Below are 22,807 nucleotides of genomic sequence, written 5' to 3' on the forward strand. Positions count from 1 at the left end.
CAAGGGAAGTTTTACGCATTGAATGTCATTTTACGGTTAGCTTAGTTGGGTCCATTTATTCAATGCACATATCTCTTTAAAAATTATTTTTATCATCATCATGCAGATATCTTTAGGTAGTTGTTCTTTATAATGTCCTAAAACATTTCACTTTAAAATGAGGAAAACCGTGGTATGAAGTTTTGTAGAGCATTAAGGCCATCCACCTGTCTTCAATTTTGATGTAAATTCAGAATCTGAGTGAAGTTGTTTCCCACCATTCTGTAGCCCTGCTTTTCTTCCCTGCCCACCATAGTCCAGTGGCTGACTGTATAGCAGCATTACCTCTTTGGTCCCTTATAGACTTGCTTAGTAGTTACTGGGTATGGATTTTAGGTTTATTTTTTTACTTTTCTCTGCTTATATGAACACATAGCAGAATAAACAGCTAAAATCAACAGGCCAAACAATATGTGTGTGTGATTATGCTTAGTTACATTTAGACTTCTGTATAGCAGTGCCTAGAAAGCATTGCACAAAACAAAATGTTCTTACTATAGGCTTTATGTTATAACTCAAGGGACATAAATACCATGTCATATTCTCAATTTGAAAGGTGTAAAACATACTACAACATGAAATTTTCTATTTGTGAGGCCCCCAGTGACAAGATCCGTATTTGTTTTTCTGACTATATAGTCAAGAAGCGAATTGTTCTTGCCTTATTATCACATATAGAGCCAATTTGTTCACAAGAATCACACCCTATGCCAGAACATACCTTGTTTGGAGTGACTAAAGCCCTTCTCTCATGGGACAGACCAGTCACACTGTTTTGACTCTTTTCACAACCAAGCTCCAATCCCTACAACTGAGTCAATGATGTGGAAAACCACAAAGCCGCATTGAGTGATAAGAATGCTGAAAAAGTGGCTTGGCCATCCCATATGTTCTTTCCTTCAAGTTCGTAGAAATCTTGTACAAAACTGTTTAAGATACAGGCATATAAATGTCATTTATTTTGATCTTACCTAATAATATAAAACATTGACTACTGAATCTGTTACTTGTACAAGTGAAAAGATGCTTGAAAACTTAGTAGCTCGGTCGGTAAAGAGTTCGCCTGCAATGCAGGAGACCCGAGTTCAATCCCTGGGTCAGGAAGATCCCCTGGCAAAGGGGAAGGGCAACCCACTCCACTGTTCTTTCCAGGGAAATCCCATGGACAGAGAAGCCTGGCAGGCTACAGTCCAAAATGTTGCAAGAATTGGACATGACTTAGCAACTAAGCCACCACCACCATATGGAAGGAGACACTTTAAAGTTTAGTGGAGCAATGTTGCAGTGAAATATTAGAAATAAATCTATATGTCCATCACTTAGGAAATGGATTTTTAAACTCTGGAATGAATGTTTATTGGACTACTCCCATATTACTTCTGAGTCAAGTATTAACCAATTATAGCCCATGGATCAAATACTGCCCACTATTTGTTTTGTAAATAAAGTTTTATTAGAGCATAGACACACTCATTTGTTTTATTTATACTCATATTTATCTATAGCTGCTTTCATGCTACTGGAGAAGGCAATGGCAAGCCACTCCAGTACTCTTGCCTAGAAAATCCCATGGATGGAGGAGCCTGGTAGGCTACAGTCCATGGGGTCGCTAAGGGTCGGACACGACTGAGCAACTTCACTTTCACTTTGCACTTTCACACATTGGAGAAGGAAATGGCAACCCACTCCAGTGTTCTTGCCTGGAGAATTCCAGGGACGGGGGAGCCTGGTGGGCTTCCGTCTATGGGGTCACACAGAGTCGGCCACGATTGAAGTGACTTAGCAGCAGCAGCAGCAGCAGCTTTCATGCTACAGTTGCAGGGTTGATTTGTCACAACATAGACTGTATGACTCTCGATCAAAATATTCACCATCTAGCCCTTTATAGAAACAGTTTACCAACTCCTGATCTAGGTAGATTAAAACACCATCTATTGTAAAATACACCGCTGAGAAAGACAAAATGAATCAATTAAACCGTGACCAGCCATCAAATGTCAGAGGCATCCTGATTTTAGAGACATTAAAATATTAAAAGATTCATCTTAGGATCTGTGCGCTATGGGGTATAGCACTTCAAATGAGCAGACCATTGTGTTTGTATCAGTATAAACAGATCTCAGATCCTCAGTGTCGAGTGAGCAAAAGGCAAGTGTGGAACAATTTGAAGAATGATGTGAACAGCCTTTTATCTATGTGTCTCTTAACACAATATAATGAGTTTCCGTGAATGCAGATACCAGTAAGCATAATTTTAAAGAATTGAAAGGATTTGTAGAAAACTGATGATAGAGATTTTCCCTGGGAGGACAAGGGATCAGGATAATGATGTAAGAAAGAGGGGGAAAGTTATCTATCTGTAGTGTTCAGTTTTTTTGAGGACTGATTTATTCATAAAAAGTAGTTTAAAGAAACATCAAAACCTGGAAAAACTGGAAAAAAAATAATGTCAAAGTATTAATAGTGGTAAATCTTTTATAGTAGGAATATGAGTGATTGCTTTTATATTGTATTTCACTGTAACTTTAAAGAACTTCATGAATAACTCAAAAAAATGAGTCATATTCTTCATTTCTATCTCAATCAAAAGAGATTAATGTTGGAAGAAGTACACGTTAATCAGTTACCTGACATTACAAACTAATCCTGTTTTTCTACTGTGGCATGAAGATTAAACAATGTACAAGTCAGGGCCAAATTTCATAGTTAAAGCTTTTTTTCATAATGTGGTACAGCTAATCTTTAAATACAATGCACTTGATTCCCCACCGTGAAAAACCACCAACGGGAAGAGTTAAATGTCAGGTGCATTTTGCAGAACCAGAATAGCTTGTCATGAGTCATGTTATTGATGTACTGATGTCATTTCTTTCAGCCCAGCCTCACTTGTTTTGAAACGTACATTGTGATTTTACATGGTTTTATGTGTTGTCACATGCAGTGCAGACCCTCATGTTACTTATTAAATGCATTCATTTTGTCATTTGTCTGTAGCAGGTCTTCCTAAAATAATCTCTGTAAGTGTCTTCAGAACGTTAGGCGATAATTTTACCACCACCGGATAATTTCTTTTGATGATGGAGATCTACTCATTCACCACTGCTTTCATTTACTCTTTTTGTTTTTTTCATTCTGTTGTTATTTTAAGCATATCTTCCTCTCCCGAGGAGTGTTTCATCAAAAATAGGTCAAGCTGCCCGCCTTCGAGATGAAGAAATGAAACGTGTCCCAGAAAGTGACAGCAGTAAAGTGGACATGGGGCCTTGAGTCTGTATGAAGCTGCAGACTGCAAGCCTCCGGTCTCACGGCACTGGAACCAAACAGAGTGCTGTGTTTGCTCACCGTTTAAATCTCCTTTTTCTTTTTTCCAGTTCAATCTCACCATTTAGTATTGAGAGCACAAGACGCCAGAGAAGGTCTGAATCCCCAGACTCAAGAAAACGGCGTATCCACAGATGCGATTTCGAGGGCTGCAACAAAGTGTATACAAAAAGTTCTCACCTGAAGGCTCATCGAAGGACACATACAGGTAACAGCTCTGCAGGGTTTCTCACCTGAGGGTCACTGAGAGTCCAGACAGGGCTGGCTGCTTGACTGCGGACCCCTGGGTGTGCTGGAGTGTTCTGTGCTCACCCATCATGTCTGAGCAGAGTGCATTCCCTCTCTTAGTCAAAAAAGGCTTAAGTCATAGTGAAATTTAGAAACAAAGAAGTGTTTCTTCTGTGTCTTAAGGAATTATATTAGTATGAACCCAGTGGTCTAGACTTTTTCATAGTCAGAGTTGCCACTTAATGCTTGTCTAGGTTTTAAAATGTCCACATAACATACCAAACAAGCTGAATAAAATCATTTTATTCTCTTAAAGTTAGCATTTTCACCACCACTTAGATCATGTTTTTCTCCCCTTTATCTCATCCCCCAAATAATCAAACCAATACAGCAACACCAAAAACGTGAAATAAGATTGACATATACATAACACTGCAAGGAGTTGAAAACTTTATTTCCCCATGATTCCATTTGATTCTCACTGGTATATTTTTGTATATGGAGAGGATTTTTTATGTTCATAGGTTGCAAAGAAGGAAATTGAGATCACAAGTGACTCACTGACTTTGTCACCATCCATTCACCCAACACATCTACCCTCCCACCAACTCACCCTCCCACCAACTCACCCTCCCACCAACTCACCCTCCCAGGAAAGTAGCCGGTGGTTCTTCACTTAGCTCCCTACTCACCCCATCCATCCTCTACGTGTATGTCTCTCACTTGGCATCCCCTGCCTGCCTGGCTTTCTGGATCCTGTTGGGTACCACTGACAGGAGGCTCTGCTGCTGTTGCTGCTGCTAAATCTCTTCAGTCATGTCCAACTCTCTGCAACCCCATAGACGGCAGCCCACCAGGCTCCCCCGTCCCTGGGATTTTCCAGGCAAGAACACTGGCGTGGGTTGCCATTTCCTTCTCCGATGCATGAAAGTGAAAAGTGAAAGTGAAGTTGCTCAGTCGTGTCTGACTTTTAGCGATCCCATGGACTGCAGCCTACCAGTCTCCTCCATCCATGGGATTTTCCAGGCAAGAGTACTGGAGTAGGTTGCCATTGCCTTCTCTGGGATAGGAGGCTCTGGGAAGAGACTAAATACCAAATTCCACCCCAAGTACAGAACCTTTTCAAGGAAAAGTGACTGGTGACTGGAATATGTGAACCTCAGAGAAGAGGGAAATTCATTCATAGGCATTCCTGGTAGCAACATACCAGAGATCAAGACAGCCCAGTCCAGTAACTATCCTGGACAGGAATCTGCCTCCAGCACCCACCTCTGGGAGCTTCATGTGTAACAGACCCCATGGGGCCGTGTAAGTAGTGCTCCCATCTCAGATACGTTAAGGTAACCACACTGGGTAAACTGTTTTCCAGCTGAGGTAGCAAATTCATTTAAATTGGCATTCTTTGCCATCTATTGAGTCACGTTATTATAGCAGATTGTTTGAAGGTTTCTTTAGAGAGACTTTCATGATTTTGATCATTGAGGTGGGGCATCTTTGCATGTGTGATGACGTCATAGCACAAGATGCTGCTTGAATTCAGAAAAGCTTTATAGAGTCTGCAGTTTAGTTTTGCTTACCTACCGTGTTAATGCTTTTGCTATTTCTAAGGTAATTCAGCACAGTGTGCAAACTGCCTCTTCCCATTGTTCTTCCCTGTCCCCAGCCCTTCTTCCTTTTCTTCTTAATTCCAGATCCTTCCCTCTTCACTGATCCTGAGCTCTCCCAGGAGAAGTTTTCGTCTATTTCTTAGACACTCATTTTGTTGTTGTTTTGTTTTGTTGGCCACACTACACGGTATGTGAGATCTTAGTTCCCTGACCAGGTATCAAACCCGTGCCCCCTGCAGTGAAAGCACAGTGTCAACCCCTGAACCACCAGCGAAGTTACCAGGCACTATTTTTTAATCAATTTTCTTTCCTGGTTTAGGATCCGAAAAATTAAGCCATTGAATATTTAAGTTACTTTTTTATTGGAGTACAGTTGATTTACAATGTTGTGTGAGTTTCAGATGTACAGCAAAGTGATTCACTTATACATACACACATATCTATTTTTTCTAGATTCTTTTCCCTTATAGGTTATTATAAAATATTGAGTAGAATTCCCTTGCTATACAGTAGGTCCTTGTTGGTTATCTATTTTATATATGGTGGTGTGTATTCAGTTTTCTTATGAAGGCCAAGAATGAGTATAGAGACATAGGATGAAATATGCTTATTCAGTAGATAGTGAACACAAATCACAGGAGTTAAGTATGATCAGGTTGTATTACTGACTTTTTATGGAAGCATTTCAGTTATAAGGAAAAAAAAGAATGACCTTTCGCCAGTGAATCTTCATATATTTGAGTTATTCCTATTTTCCTTGAACTTTCTGAAATAACTATTAGCCCCATTTTCACCAGACATCCTCTATTTCAGTTATCCAAGTGATGAACAGTGAAAGAGAAGAAAGGGTTTAATGAGATACTATGAAAGGATTTTAATGTTATAGCATTATAAGATTGAATCTTAAAGTTTTTAATATAGCTTGTGAAAGTGCAGGAAATGTGATGTATGCATTGTAATTCAAAGCAAGATAACCCTCTAATGCTGAAGCAGAATTAATCAGCGTGGCTTATTAATAAGATGAAATCTTTGACTCCTAGGGTCCAAATGGCCCTTCGATGTCATGGAGTTTAGTTCATTTCCACATTAGAGGAATCCCTTGGGTGTCATCTGTCATGGAGAGCCAGTTCCTACTATGCAGTTTTCTGCACACATAACAGATCTTTTCTTTGATTTGATCCGCACAACACCTGGTATCACTGTCTCCTTGGTAAGGAGAGTGGCTCCGGGTCGAGTATTCTTTCCTACCTCTTCTTAAATTTGTTGAGTGACAGAGCTTTTGCTTCTGCAAGACAAGTTGGGAGATGTTTCTGAGGGCAGAGTCCTTGTCTCTGACAGCCCTGAATTGTCTCCCATGGCTTTGTTTGGCTGCTTTATAGCTCCAGCCGTCACACTGTAATTTTCTCTTCCGTGCTCTGGAGCTCCTCTCAACACTGCCATGAACCACGGGCATCTTCATTTCTCCAAATCAGACACCCTCAATTCTCTCTGCCACTTTTTTCTAAGTATACTCTGACATATCACTGTATCTTCTAAAGTTTTCACCCCCCTAGTTGGCGTAAGAGCTCTTGTTAATGGACATCTCTTAATAGAAGCAAAGATAGAGTTAAGTCTTTTAGCAGTTGTCTTTCTCTGTTAGGTTATCTATGTCAAAAACTGCTGAAAACTAGATCTTTCCCTCCCTTGTAACAATAACATTTCTTTTAAACCAAAGCATGCGGTGTTGTATTTGTCGTTGAACCTGTCAAGTGGTGGCTGCCTTGAGAGGGGTGGGTTTCCCCTCACTGAGGTGTTTGCCCCAGGCTGGAGAATCTCTTGTGGGAGATACAGGGCAGTTATTGCTGTGGGAGCTACACATACCCTTTCAAACCTTAGAAATACTTATACTGTATATACTGTATCCATTTGATTGAGGTGAGCTCATTATTCTAATGAATCAAGAAGACTTTAGAACCCCTTCCTGTCCACCTTGCTTTTAGTATTTTAGGTTTCTTCTTCAGCTTCTCCATTTTTTCCAAGTACTGAATAGAACAGGTTCAGGAAAAAGGACTCAAATGTAGTCCTGGAGTCTTCTATCCAAGTGGGTCTCAATTCATTAACTTACAGCTCAGAATTCACCTATTTGTCCTACCTCCGATCCATGTTTCTTGATCTCAAAGCTCCATCCAAAAGTCCTTGTGAAATTTCTGCTCCAAACCCAGATATGACACATTCATCCGTCAACTTAGCAGAGAAGTACTTATTCTGGGCAAGGCAGAAGCTCCTAAACCACCAGTCAAATAACAGTACTTTTGAAAAGAAAGAATGAAATTTGGTTGATTTGCTGCCACCAGTTCAAAGTGAGCCCATACTGGTTTCTGATTTATAATTACGTGCAAGATTTCATAACTTTGTGCTCAAAATGAAATGAACACTAGTTCTGTAGGGATTCAGGTTGGTTTGCTTTGCTTTTAATAAATATCTTCTTAGCCTTACCTTTGCTTCAGGCATATTGAGTAAGTTATTTGTGTGTGACCAGTAATAATGAATGTAAAGTATGGGATTATAACAGATGACTTATGAGAACTACGCACGCAATGGGAGGTAAGCAAGGGGCAACAAGACACTTCCTTTGAGAAAGTCACGTTAATTCTGCCTTTAACTTGATCTTTTGTGCTTTCTTGGTAAATGATCAGTCATCTGTTTAGGACATTAGATATAAAGTAAATTAAACATATCTATAGAGGTGTGAAAGAGGTTCACTTTCTACATATTCATAAAGAATTTAGAATAAAACAAGAAATGCTGGAGTACCTTCTTAAACTGAAAAATAACTTAGTCTAATGAATGTGCATTTTAGATAATAACATAGAAGTTTGGCCAAATATTTTTAAATGCCTACTAACACTTCCCTGTGGCAAATTGTTTAAGGCATATTCAATAGAAGGAAAACATATATTTCTACCATCTCATTTACCCTACCGTCAGCAAGTATAATAATTATTCCTATTCACTAGTCTGAATTGTATCTCTCCTGTGCGTGAAGCCGTGTACAGTGTATTTAAGTGAATTGCACTGTGTTGAAATTAAAGTTCATTTAAGTCTGTATGACGTAACTATTATGTACAATGAATTTCTGATTTTAAGAATTTTACTGCTTATCAAATGATCTAAATATGAATTTTAGAAGATAATGGTTTTACAAATTTGGTATTACCATTTATAATTCTCTTTATTTTCCCAAAATGTGTACCATCATGTTTTCTATAAATAAAATGCAGTACGAAGTGACACTCAGGCACCAGTGATTCTTACAGCCACTAGATGGCGCAAAGCAACCAGATGTTGGGTCTAGCTTAAGAGGGTCCAGCAATCAGCTGGAACCCTCTAGTGGTACATTTGAAATGGTATGATCGTCCCTGTTCTGCCGAATACTATTATTTAATGATGAACAAGGAAATGGCAAGATAGAGATTTAAAACTAGGGTTTTTTAAAAATAAGTATTAATCATTTCAACATGTAAGAATATTTAGTTTCAAATGAATCTTAATTTGAAAATTTCAACTTGATATCCTGTTCTCTAATACATTTTTGAGGCTTGTTTAGTCAATCTTGCCTCATAATTATTTGAATTCATATGAACACTCTACACTTAAATTTTAAAAAGTAATGAACAGAAGGCAGTCACATTTCTTATCTATCTGACTGTAGCAAAAGTAATTTGTGTCTAAATTTTACACATCAAGGAAAGTAACTCATATGGATACTTTAAAAATACTAACCAATTTTTATTTTAAAGTCCCTCATTATTTAAAGTATTTAAATATGTCCTTCCTTACCTTTACAAATGAAGGAAATGTTGTATTATTCAGCCCTTCCCTTGAGGAATAAAGCCTTTGTAATTAATATCGTGTCATGGGGTTGCAGAGAGTCAGATGTGACTGAGCGACTGGCACTTACTTTCACTTTCACTTCTTTTCAGTGACCGATGCATCAGCTCCCCAGAAGGCGCTAGTAGTAAAGAACCCACCTGCTACTGCAGGAGACATAAGAGACGCAGGTTCAGTCACTGGGTCGGGAAGATCCCTGGAGGAGGGCATGGCAACCCACTCCAGTATATCCCGATGGACAGAGGAGCCTGGTGAGCTACAGTCCATAGGGTCTCAAAGAATCGGACACGGAAGGGACTCAGCACAGCATGTGCGTGTAGTATACTGCAGGTAGATAGTGCATATAGATCGTGAAGGACAGAGAAGCCTGGTATGTTGCAGTCAGTGGGGTCGCAAAGAGTCGGATATGACTTAGCGACTGAACCACAGCAACAACCAAAATGACGTCACACACATGCACACACTGTGATCTGAAAGGCTCATAGATTCCATGCTTTTTCACTTTTTACTTGCCTCGCCCCTTCTCATTGCTATGCCTCTGTTTCTTGCTTCCAATTTGGCATCTTACTTTATTGGATGATATTTTGAAATGACTTGATAATATCCTACACAGAAAATCATGAGCTGTGTGGCAGCGGTGCATCTTGATGGCCTTTTGTTCACTAGTCTTGGGGTTGCTAGGTCTTGCCTTCAGGCGGTGTGGTGCTGCTTATATGTTCACATCCATCTTCATTATTTAAATAACTCATTCCATGTTAAGCACCACTTGAGACCCTCTGTCTAGATTCATTATTAGATAAAGCATAAGGCTTAATGATGCCAAGCTAATGAATCACTTAAGGACAGACTGACATTTTTCAAGAAAAAAATCCTCTCCAAATAATTTGTTTGCGTATCTTAGCCAAAGAGCTCGCAAGTATGCACCATATTGGTAAGCAAAGAAATAGGAAACTATCATAGAAATAGCACTAAATTTGAAGTCAGTAAACAGAAGTTTGTCTTTGACCCCTAACTGGTTGGTGAGCTTAGACAAGCTACTTAACTCAGTGAATCGCAGGTTTTCTGTTGTTTTAACATAAATATAGCAAGTTGTGGCATAATTACCATGTGTGTGCGTGCTAAGTCACTTCAGGCGTGTGTGACTCTTTGTGACCCCATGGACTGTAGCCTATCAGGCTCCTCTGTCCATAGTATTTCCCAGGCAGGAATACTGGAGTGGGTTGCTATGCCCTCCTCCAGAGGATCTTCCTGACCCAGGAATTGAACCTGCGTCTGTTAGGTTTCCTGCATTGGCAGGTGGGTTCTTTACCACTAGTGCTGCTGCATGCCTAGTCAACGCAGTGAAAGTGAAAGTTGCTAAGTCATGTCTGACTCTTTGCGACCCCATGGACCTGCCAGGCTCGTCTGTCCATGGAATTCTCCAGGCCACAATACTGGAGAAGGTAGCCGTTCCTTTCTCCAGGGGCTCATTCCAACCCAGGGACCGAACCCAAGTCTTTCACGCTGCAGGCAGCTTCTTTACCATCTGAGCCACCAGGGAATCTCCAGTAAATGCAGGGACGAACACATTATAGGGACCCAGTCATTATTTGTTGAATTGAAATTATGTATGTCTTATATTGATATTGATACAGATATATGTTATTAATGTGGGCAATAGGTTCAAGGCAAAAATGTTTGGATAATTTAGTGTATTCTTACCACAATCAACTGTTTGCTCCAGACTCTACTAATTTAAAATTTATATAATGCAGAAAAAATTGGGGTAAAACTAGCAAACGAACCAGTCTCTGAACATGCTCAACTGTATGGAGCTCACTGCACATTCTTGCCCTCTTCCTGAAATGGCCTGCCTGGGTGCCTCCATTTTTTTCTTCTCGAGTTGGTAAACCTCTGTTTGTTTTTGGAAACTGCCTCAGTGTCTCCTTGTCTGTTAAATTCTCTGACTACCCTCCTTCGCTCGGCAGGTGGAATTCCATCGTCTCTGATCCTGGAGCACTTATACGTGTCCCTGTCACAGCAGCGCAGTGGGCAGAGAGGGGCCATGTGGGAAACAGTGGAGCAGTCAAGAGAGCAGGGCATGACATCTGCTTGGACGTGAGTGTAGGGTTCAGGGAGACTTTGAGGACATCTGGAGTGCATGTTTAGCAGGAAGGGATGCTGAAAGCAGACACAGACCAGTGGTGAGAGAGGGCCAATATCTCCTAAGGACCTGCCAGGTCAGGCTCAGAGCTCTGCTAGTCCTTTCCATAATTTAATCGCATCTGTAAGTCCTTGGAAAGGTCAGAGCTGCTGCTGCTGCTAAGTCACTTCAGTCGTGTCCGACTCTGTGTGACCCCATAGACAGAAGCCCACCAGGCTCCTCCATCCCTGGGATTCTCCAGGCAAGAACACTGGAGTGGGTTGCCATTTCCTTCTCCAATGTGTGAAAGTGAAGAGTGAAAGTGAAGTCGCTCAGTTGTGTCCGACTCTTAGCGACCCCACGGACTGCAGCCTACCAGGCTCCTCCATCCATGGGATTTTCTAGGCAAGAGTACTGGAGTGGCTTGCCATTGCCTTCTCCGAAAGGTCAGAGCAGCAGTCCCCAACCTTTGGGGCACTAGGGATCGGTTTTGTGGAAGACAATTTTTCCTCGGACCGGGGAAGGGGGGATTGGTTTTGGGATGATTCAAGCCTGTTACATTTATTATGCACTTTATTTCTATTGATACTACATCAGCTTCACTTCAGATCATCAGGCACAAGATCCTAGAGGCTGGGGAATCGTGGGTTAGGGCGCTCTTTGCTGTCATGGAGTAGCCAAGGAGGTGAGCTGAAAGGCAGACTTTGGTTTCTCTAGAACCTGTTATTCTAGTTTTTTAGAACCAGTTTTTTCTAGTTTGTGTTGTTTTCATTATACCTCTCTGCAACAGGTTTGCTAATAACCTACCAGTCTCTCCCAGTGGGGCCACACTCCATGCAGCTCTAGCCAGTGGTCCCTACCTGTTTAGAGATGGTCATTAAGGTACTTGGAAGTATTAAGAGAGCTGCTGCTGCTAAGTCACTTCAATCGTGTCCGACTCTGTGTGACCCCATAGACGGAAGCCCACCAGGCTCCCCCGTCCCTGGGATTCTCCAGGCAAGAACACCGGAGTGGGTTGCCATTTCCTTCTCCAATGTGTGAAAGTGAAAAGTGAAAGTGAAGTCGCTCAGTCGTGTCCGACCCTTAGCGACCCCACGGACTGCAGCCCACCAGGCTCCTCCATCCATGGGATTTTCTAGGCAGGAGTACTGGAGTGGTTTGCCATTGCCTTCTCCAATTAAGCGAGCAGGGGATGTTAAATGGCCAGTTTTTTAAATTTCTGCTGATTTATTTACAGCTGCACTGGGTCTTCGTTGCTACACGTGCTTTCTCTAGTTGCAGTGCCCAGGCTTCTGGTAGCTTCTCTTGCTGCGGAGCATGGGCTCTAGAGCACCCAGGCTCCATAGTTGTGGGGCACGGGCTTAGTCGCCCTGCAGCGTGTAGAATCCGCCTGTACCAGGGATTGAACCCATGTCCTTTGCATTGGCACATGGATTCTTAACTACTCTACCACTAGGGAAGTCCTGAAATGGTCTATTTTTAAACTTTTTCATCATTAATGTGAACTGGTCTTGTTTTTTGGCCAAGCTTCACAGCTTGCAGGATCTTAGTTCCCTGACCAAGGACTGAAACCCAGGCCCCCTGCAGTGGAAGCATGGAGTTCTAACCACTGGACGCCAGGGAATCTTTAGCATCAACTAAAGTTTCTGAAGTTGTTAGAAAGCCCATGAGAAGACAAGGACCAGCAGCATTAATAATTAAATGAAAAGAGCAACTCTTGAGTGCTTGCTCTGCACAGAGCTCTCTGAATAATAACGGGTGTACCTTAAAGATGAAGACAGCAAGGGGTTTGAAATCTGGTAGTGGAGCCGTATCTGCAGAGATCTGGATCAGGAACATAAATATTATTAAAATATTTGCTTGTTTTCATGTATGAACAAGTTATTTTAATCTGTTCTAGAGACTTACTACTTATAAACACATTTAAAATAGAATCTGTTACTACTTCCACTTTTTCCCCATCTGTTTGCCATGAGGTGATGGGATCCGATACCATGATCTTGATGTTTAGTCACTCTGTGATGTCCAACTCTTGCAACCCCATGGACAGTAGCCCGCCAGGCTCCTTGGTCCATAGGATTTCCCAGGCAAGAATACTGGAGTGGGTTGCCATTTTCTCTTCCCAGGGTATCTTCCCGACCCAGGGATCAAAGCCACGTCTCCTGCATTTGCAAGCAGATTCTTTACCACTGAGCCACCATGCCATGATTTTAGTTTTTTAATGCTGAGTTTTAAGCCAGCTTTTTCACTCTCCTCTTCCACCCTCATCAAGAGGCTGTTCAGTTCCTCTTCACTTTCGGAAAGTAGAGTGGTGACAGGGAACACTTGATGGGAAAGCCCTGAGCGAGCTTGATGCGGGGTTGCTGCAGCAGCAATGAAGGGGTCTTTGGTCCCAACTGCAAGGCTGCAGCAATCGTCACCTACCCGTGGGAACGCAGGAAAGGGCCAGCTCTAAAACGGAAGCTGGAGAATGAGATCAGTAACAAAATGTTTTGAAAGTATTTACTTATTTTCATTTATGAAGGAGTTATTTTAATCTGTTCTAGAAAGTTCCTGCCTAGAAACACAGTGAACCTAAGACTTACAGTTGTCTGAATATAAGTATGAATGCTGTTCACATTTGATTCAATTTTGATTTTAAAGTGTTAGCTTATTTAAAAACTAAAGCCATCTTTTTCATATATTTAGAAAAGTGAAGACTTCTAAGACAGTCTGTCAAGTATTACCTCAGTTGAATAAGCTGCTTGCTAAGTGAGTTTGTTTCTTGCTTGTGTTAGCACACGGATCATCAGTGACAATGAAAAGTTGAAAACACTGTGGGATCTTATCACCATGCTCCTCATTTTCCTCGCTCTGCTTTTGGGTTTATTTTGTCCATTCAGCTATCAAAACTGTGTTGTAAGAAGTAGGGTAGTAATATCCCCAGTCCTTGTTCTTTCCCATGTCCTGCTGAGCAACTAGATTATGCCTCCTGGCTTAATTTTGCTGAATGACAAAATTAACTACTACTAATAGAAAATGTGTGGCTTTAGTGGAACTATTAAGGAACTGTATTTTTGTAGAAAATATAGTTACCATTAAAGAGTTTATTAAAATATTGTTCATGTATAAGGCTTAAAATAAATTCAATAAAAGCCCTTTATCACTAAGAATAAAAAGAATTATGAAGTAAATACATTGCTTAAAGACTAAAATTATTGATGCTCATTTGAAAAAAAATAGACTCAATCACAGATCATTTTACTAATTTTAATATCACATATCATGTTACTAAATTTAAAGAAAATTTTTAAATGAGATATTTATTTGTAGAGTAGACCTTTAAATGAAACTTACTGCAAATAAAGTCTCCTGTTATTTTCCCTTTCAAAAATATATAGTCTAGGGACTTCCCTGGTGGTCCAGTGATTAGGAATCCACCTTGCAACACAGTGGACACAGATTCAGTCCCTGGTCAGGGAACTAAGATCTCGCAGGCTGAGGGGCAGTTAAGCCCGCTTGCTACAAACTACAGAGCCTGTGTGCTACAACTCAGATCTGTCCCAGCCACATAAATAAGTAAATATTTAAAGTCAAACAAAATATATGTTCTACTTAATTGGAATGGGAAAGGGTTGTAGAAGGAGTAAAGTACAAGCGGTAAACTCTTTGTTTCACAAAGTGGATTGCTCTTCTATTGACTCTTGTATGTTAAACTTCAAGAGAACAGGAGGCATTTGAATTCAAGCTGTTTGATTCATTTGATCAACAAGCATCTGTTTGCACAGAGCAGAATAGTATAGAAAAGGCACCCTCAATACTGCACTACTGAGGGTGATGGACAGGTGGGAAACCTGTTGTCACTATGGGATGGGGTGTGAGAAGGGTTTAATTACAGGTGTGCCCAGGGTGCCAAGGAGTGGCATGATCATACTGTTTGAGAAAGTTTTCCTTACAATACAGACAATAAACTGGAGGGAGCAAGACACAAGACAGGGAAACAGACCAGTAGAATGTGGTACTCATGAAAGGTTGTGCATGCATGCTCAGTCATGTCTGACTCTTTGCAACCCCTTGGACCAACAGGCTCCTCTGTCCGTGGGATTCTCCAGGCAAGAATACTGGAGTGAGTTGCCATGCCCTCCTCCAGAGGATCTTCCTGATCCAGGGATTGAACCCATGGCCCCTGAGGATACTGCCTTGGCAGGCAGATTCTTTACTACTGAGCCATCTGGGAAGCCCATTGAAAGGTGGGGAGACTCTAAAAAGAGGCAGACCATCTTCATGGAGATAAACTGGAGAGGGCGTTTTGAAGGCAGAACTGGCAGATATAATGATAATCGAGTTGGGGCAAGTAGAGAATAACAGATAGGAAAGATGTATGGCTGGAGAGATGTATGGCTTGATACCTGAGGAGGTAGGGTTGTCTTGTTTCCAGATACTAAAACAGAAGGAGGAACAGGTCTTGTCTAAGTGGTAGATTCTGAGTAACACCTTGGTCACGTGGAAGTTGCTTTCTGGCTGCCAACTGGAAATGTCGTCTCCCCTGCCATGGTGCTTGGGAGAGAGACTGAGATGTAACACTTGGGAATCTTTGCCTTAGAAGTTGTGGGAGCAGCCATGGGTACCAAGGAAAACCTCTGTAGGTGAGGAGTCAAAGCCTGAATCTCAATGAACATTTATGTGACAGGTAAAGAAAGGTGTCTGAGAAGAAGCTGAGGAAAAGACAGCCAGGAACAGGAAGATCAATACTCTTACTACCTGGAAATATGGGCTTCCCAGGTGGTGCTAGTGGTAATGAACCCGCCTGCCAATGCAGGAGCCTTAAGAGACATGGGTTCGATCCCTTGGTTGGGAAGATCCCCTGGAGGAGGTCCTGGAATACTCACTCCACTATTCTTGCCTGGAGAATCCCATGGATAGAGGAGCTTGACTGGCTGTGGTCCAAAGGATCGCAAAGGGTCAGACAGACATAGCACCTGGAAATATAAACTCAGAACAGCCAAATAAAGAATTACCCTTAGACCTTGAACTGTTGCTTTCACTGAAGTATGTGTTTATTACAGGATATTTTTTACTTCCCTTGTATTTTATTTCTAGGTGCAGGGGCTAGGCTCTTGCGGGTTAACATATTGTCTCTCCTATCAGTAGTAATTCATATTCTTTCAGTCTGTTGGTCAGGTCTGACTGGATATTCTGGTTTATGAAAGCAGCGATTTAAGGTTGAGAAGCATTACAGGGAGATGGTTAAGACTGTGACCTTGGGTGTCAGATCTTGGGTTCAAATCCCACCTACACCTGCCATATACTAACTCTGGGTGAAGGGGGGTTACTTATAGCAACTTCCTGAGGAAGTTAGAGTCAACATTAAATAAGTTCAGATCCACACAGCTCTTAGGACCAAGTGGGATACATGGAAAATACTATGTACTGTAGCAAAGATTATACTTATCAAAGAAATTCATTATAGAATTGTATGAAAAAGAAAGAAGAGACCCATTTGTTTACACATAATGAAAAAGAAAGTTAATTAATTCAGTCCAGACAGTTCTTGAGGAGAATACTAAAATACTAATCACTTGTCTGAATTGACAAGACCAAATGAATCAAACAAATTATAGAATAGATTGGTCTGCTTGGCCTATAAAGAAGTTTTATACTTATCATATTAGGAAAAATCAGTATAGATTGGCATCCATTTACCTACAAATCTTAATTCCTTCCTGAAAAAATAACAAATAACATTTATTTTTAGCTTCATGTTATTTTTATTTCTTGGCAGAAACAGAAAAACCTTGAATTTCATAACTGTAGAATTCAGTATCCTTTACTGAGCACCTCTCATTTGCTGGGCATATGGCATGTGTGTTTCTAAGTTTCACAACTGGAAGAGTATTCCCATTTTATAGACTGGCAGGGTGGGGTTGGATGGAGATGGAGTTTCAGAAAGCTTCACTCTCTAGCCTGAGATCCAGTCACAGATTGACGACTGAGCCTCATTGTACCATGCATTCCACTTGACCATGCATTCCAAGTGTTAGTCAGTTAGTCATGTCCAACTCTTTGAGACCCCATGAACTGTTGCCTGCCAGGTTCCTCTGTCCATGGAATTCTCTGGCAAGAATACTGGAATGGGTAGCCATTCCCTTCTCCGGGTTATCTTCCTGACCCTGGGATCAAACCCGGGTCTCCTGCATTACAGGCAGATTCTTTACCATCTGAGCCACGAGGGAAGCCCGTGCATTTAAAGCCCATGCTATTTTCTGCCTCTTTAACACCAGCAAGAAGGCAGGCTGCCTTGTCTACCCCTGGACAAGTCAAGGGCCTGTAATCTCAGCTCTCGGTTTCTGTTTCCTCATTTTCAAAGTCCCTGATTTCCTTCCAGATCTAAAATTCTGTGAACTCTTATGAACTAATGTGACAGAAACCAGAAGACAAGATAGGAATCTTGATTCTGGTGTTTTTTCCCCTCATATGCAAATACCATTCCTCAAGTGAAACCGATTGTCACAGCAAGTGTGTTGAGTCTTGAGTGTAATGAAGCTCATTTGTCAGTGTCTGGGGCCCCCTGACTTTATAAAAGTTAAACAGGGCCGCATTTCAGAAATGCGCTTCAGCACTGAAGAAAATGCCTGTGTTTCCTGTTGCAGAAGGTGGTTTGTTTTGTTTTGGGTTTTGTTGGTTTTTTTTTTTTTCTTGGTTGCTTGAGGAAAGAATAGAGAAAAGCTGATGTGAGGACATGGGCGTTTTGTTTGACCGGAGCTTTGGCAAAGTGCACATTCCTTTTCTGGTGTTGCTCACACGTCATTTTAATATGAAAAGGCACCTGTCTTTTGTCTCAGGACACATTTACCTTTCAGCATTTCAGATGGTGAAATGGGAGGTACCCGAAAAAGTTATTTTTGTTTCATGGGTTTTGGGAATCCATTCAATACCTGGTGTTTTCTTTAGACTTTATTATGCCTTCTGCTGGGTAAATGTCATGGAAATGCATTGAGTGACTCTTAAGCCTTTTCTTTAACCAAAATTGAAAGAGACAGCAGTTCTCATAATAAGTTAGTTTGTTGACTGTTCCAAGAAAAAAAAACCCTGATGAGAGTTCTCATTTTCCCAGGACACTTAATTAGAATATTATTTAAATAATGCTTGTGAATATAAGTGTATAAACATACACACAGAGGCCATCGTGGATATGAAAATTGTGTTAACTTGAACCGCCACTGAGGAATTAAGAGTGTTTTCAAACAAAAATTAACAAACCCTCTTTTTTTGGTATGTTCTCTTTTTAATCTTTTCAGGATCCTTTAAAGAAATTGGAGGGCTTGTTATTAGTTTTGGTTAACATTTTCCTTTTTCAGAGATTTTCATAATTTCAATCAGTTTTTACCAAGAACTGAAAGAGGACAGGTTATGCTGAAAAATGGTCAAAAGGTAGAAATGGCTTATGGATTTGTCATGGGACTTAGAGAACTTCACTTCAGAATCAAAAGCCTAAAATAATAACTGCACTTCAGGGTAAGCGTAGTGTTACCCATCTTGTTTCTTTGATTTTTCTTATACATTAGCAACTTGATGTCGACTTAAAAAAGAAAAATCACTAAGACTTATTGATGAAGACATATAACACACCACTTCCCATCATCTTATTACTCCATAGGATTAATACAGGAAATAAAAATCAAAGGTGATCTGATGGTGGAAGCAAAACTTCTGATTATTTTGAAAAAATATTTAAATACATTTTTCAAAGACTTTGCTCCTGAGGATTTTAAGTGTATTTGTGGGTTAGACCAAAAAAAAAAAAAAAGATGGGCTTGCTATTTTATTTTTAGCCTATTTCTAGGAAAAACAGTTTTGAATAACACATTTGCAGAATTCTGATTCAGATGAGTTTAAGGAAAATTCACCATTCCTGAAGAAATTGCTAGAAATTCTGTTTATTGTCACCACCATTCAGACTGCTGCAGAGCAGCTATGCATCAGAGAATCACAGCTCTTGGGAGATAGATGTCCAACTCCTATTATTGTCCAAATCAACCCTTTCCATAGGAAACTGTTCATGGAAAATTCATCTCCTCTTCTGTCCCCACCACATTAGAGTGAGCGTTCTATTTTCTAGTAAGATTTAAAGGAAAGTAGGACGGATGGATGAAGGAGTCTCTCCGTATCTTTTCAGGACTCATTTATACGTATTACAGTATATCTTACAAACTTATTAACATCTTAATTAGTTTTTACTCACATTGTGAAGTTAGTTTCTCTTATTGTAATTTATTTGTAAGATTGTACCCCTTAAATTGCTTCAACTCACAAGCATACACTATAACATGCAGTTTCAATACAAAGTCCTAGCCACTATGCATCATTTTTGTATCCATTTTTAAAACTTAACTAGTCTGGAGAGGGCAATGGCAAGCCACTCCAGTACTCTTGCCTATAAAATCCCATGGATGGAGGAGCCTGGTAGGCTGCAGTCCGTGGGGTCGCTAAGGGTCGGACACGAATGAGCGACTTCACTTTCACTTTTCACTTTCCACTTTCACACATTGGAGAAGGAAATGGCAACCCACTCCAGTGTTCTTGCCTGGAGAATCCCAGGGAAGGGGGAGCCTGGTGGGCTTCCGTCTATGGGGTCACACAGAGTCGGACACGACTGAAGTGACTTAGCAGCAGTCTTGAGAGAGCATTGATGGATCTTTACTTTTTAATAAAATGCTGGGCACTCAGCAGATACAACAGAAACCTAGGTCGGTCTTGAGCAAGGAGCAGAAGCCTACTCTCTATCTGGTCCGAGCAGCCGTCTTGTTCCCTTCACCCCCAGAGCTCAGCCTCTAGTTGTGAAGAGAGATTTGAAGATCTTATTTTCTTTTTTTCTCCTCTTCTTTTTTCTAAGTATGGAGATAGAATACCCAAACTCTTGTTTTATTCATGAGGATGTACAAGAAATATTTCTGAATATTAAAAAGAAAATATACATTGTGTAAGGACAGTTTGAAGGAAAACTCACTTATTGCTCACATTCAGTTCAGTTCGGTCGCTCAGTCGTGTCCGCCTCTTTAAGACCCCGTGAACCACAGCACACCAGGCCTCGCTGTCCATCACCAGTTCCGGAGTCCACCCAAACCCATGTCCATTGATTTGGTGATGCCATCCAACCATCTCATCCTCTGTCGTCCCCTTCTCCTCCTGCCCTCAACCTTTCCCAGCATAAGGGTCTTTTCAAATAAGTCAGCTCTTCTCATGAGGTGGCCAAAGTATTAGAGTTTCAGCTTCAACATTAGTCCTTCCAGTGAACACCCAGGACTGATCTCCTTTAGGATGGACTGGTTGGATCTCCTTGCAGTCCAAGGGACTCTCAAGAGTCTTCTCCAACACCACAGTTCAAAAGCATCAATTCTTCGGCGTTCAGTTTTCTTTATAGTCCAACTTTCACATCCATACATGACCACTGGAAAAACCATAGCCTTGACTAGATGGACCTTTGTTAGCAAAGTAATGTCTTTGCTTTTTAATATGCTGTCTAGGTTGGTCATAACTTTCCTTCCACAGAGTAAGTGTCTTTTAATTTCATGGCTGCAGTCACCATCTGCAGTGATTTTGGAGCCCAGAAAAATGAAGTCAGCCACTGTTTCCACTGTTTGCCCATCTATTTTCCATGAAGTGATGGGACCGGATGCCATGATCTTAGTTTTCTGAATGTTGAGCTTTAAGACAGCTTTTTCACTCTCCTCTTTCACTTTCATCAAGAGGCTCTAGTTCTTCTTTACTTTCTGCCATAAGGGTGGTGTCATCTGCATATCTGAGGTTATTGATATTTCTCCCGGCAATCTTGATTCCAGCTTGTGCTTCCTCCAGCCCAGTGTTTCTCATGATATACTCTGCATATAAGTTAAATAAGCAAGGTGACAATATACAGCCTTGACGTACTCCTTTTCCTATTTGGAACCAGTGTGTTGTTCCATGTCCAGTTCTAACTGTTGCTCATAAAATTGTTTACTATTTTCTGATACAGGTTCTCTCTGACCCTCCCCACCCCAGATGAGAATATTTACATCATTTTTTATGCATTCATTCACCACTTTATATTCTACTCAGTGGTAAAGAATCCACCTGCCAATGTAGGAGATGTGGGTTTGATCCCTGGGTCAGGAAGATCCCCTGGAGGAGGCAATGGCAGCCCGCTCCAGTATTCTTGTCTGAAAATTCCATGGACAGAGGAGCCTGCCGGGCTATAGTCTGTAGGGTTACAAAGAGTGGGACATGACACAACTGAGCACGCATGCGTTAAGCTTATGTATTATTTTCATTGGTTTTATTCATGAAGTAGGGTTATATCTGCCTCTTAAATATTTTGGTGGCCTTGCCTTTCATGATCATGATTGTTCCTGATTCCACCTCACAGAACACTTCCCAGATTTTGCACTAAGTTTCCTGCTCCAGATTGTGGGCCCACAGAAACCCTTGCCATAGTTGTTGCTTTCTCTGCTTCTCCTTTGAATTGTCCCATCTGAGAAATGATGCCAAACGTCTGAGCTCCTGGTTTCTGATCCTTCCTTGCGTGTGTCCTCCTTCCCAGACTCAGTAGAATTATAGCTCCTCATCACGCATGGTGGCCACGATAGCACAACTGTATTGAAAGGTGATGGAGTTGGGTGAGGCTCCATCACTGTAGAATCAGGGCTGTTTTGGTTACCAGCTAAAATATACAGAGATGTTCCTGACCTCACTCATCCTCATAGGGAAGACATACTAATTACTGTGCTTTTATAATGAGCAGAAGAGATCCTGAAGACTTTTAAAACCCTGATGAAACCGGGTGAGGCTTTTTAGAGAATCACTCATTTCGTGATCCAGAACCTTCAGTTTAAAGCAACGGACATGAAATGTCACATGTGTTCATTACTGAGAGGACTGTTAGAATTTTAATCAAGGATCCTGAGTTGAGAGTAAGTGATTATATTATCACCAAAATATTCCCTCACCTACCCATCCCAGACTAGCAATGTATGTTATATAACCTTATTAAGTTAACATAATCAGAAAGCCTGCCCCAAGCTGAGGTACCCTTCACTTAACATCAAAGGTCAGCAAACTTCCTGTAGTAAGCCTTTTAGATATTACAGGTCATACCTTCTTATTGCAATGCTCAATTTCACTGTCACTGAAAAACAGTCATAAACAATATGCAGATAAATGAGTGAGATAGTGTTCCAATAAGAACTTATTCATGGACGCTAAAATTTGAATCTCTTATGATTTTCACACGCCATGAAATAGCCCTCTTTGGTGGTTGTTTTTTTTTTTTCAATGATGTAAAAGTGAAAATTGTTCTTAGCTTGCAAGTTGCACAAAACAGGCCGCTGACTTTCTCACACCTCCTATAGATTTTCAGATGGAAAGGGCACAAGTGCATTATTAAACGGTCACATTGAAAGTAAGAGTATGTCTGTTATAATCTGAAGGAAGAAACTGGAGAAATTAAGTGCCTAAATTGGGGTACAAGGAAATTCAGAGAGCCCCCGAGACAACAGACTGTCCCCATGGTGCCATGCCAGCCTCTAGCATCCTTCTTGCTCTGAAACTGAAGCCTGTCTCCTTCTATTACTTCTCCTTACTTCCAGGCCCATCCCAGGTCTGGGGC

At 41.0% G+C, this 22,807-nt stretch overlaps 1 protein-coding gene across 3 annotated transcripts in view; it reads left to right on the top strand.

Annotated features, from left to right (window-relative positions):
- KLF12 (KLF transcription factor 12) overlaps positions 1-22,807 on the top strand; it is a 555,324-nt gene that overhangs the window by 520,024 nt on the left and 12,493 nt on the right. For all 3 annotated transcript variants that reach the window (XM_055426457.2, XM_055426460.2, XM_055426459.2), the window contains one exon: positions 3,411-3,568. In XM_055426457.2, the coding sequence (XP_055282432.1) occupies positions 3,411-3,568 (158 nt within the window). The remainder of the gene's footprint in view (positions 1-3,410; positions 3,569-22,807) is intronic.

This window comes from Moschus berezovskii, chromosome 13 (genome assembly GCF_049115385.1).
Source record: "Moschus berezovskii isolate FMDL1 chromosome 13, NW_MosBer_1.0, whole genome shotgun sequence".
NCBI classification, from domain to species: Eukaryota; Metazoa; Chordata; class Mammalia; order Artiodactyla; family Moschidae; genus Moschus; species Moschus berezovskii.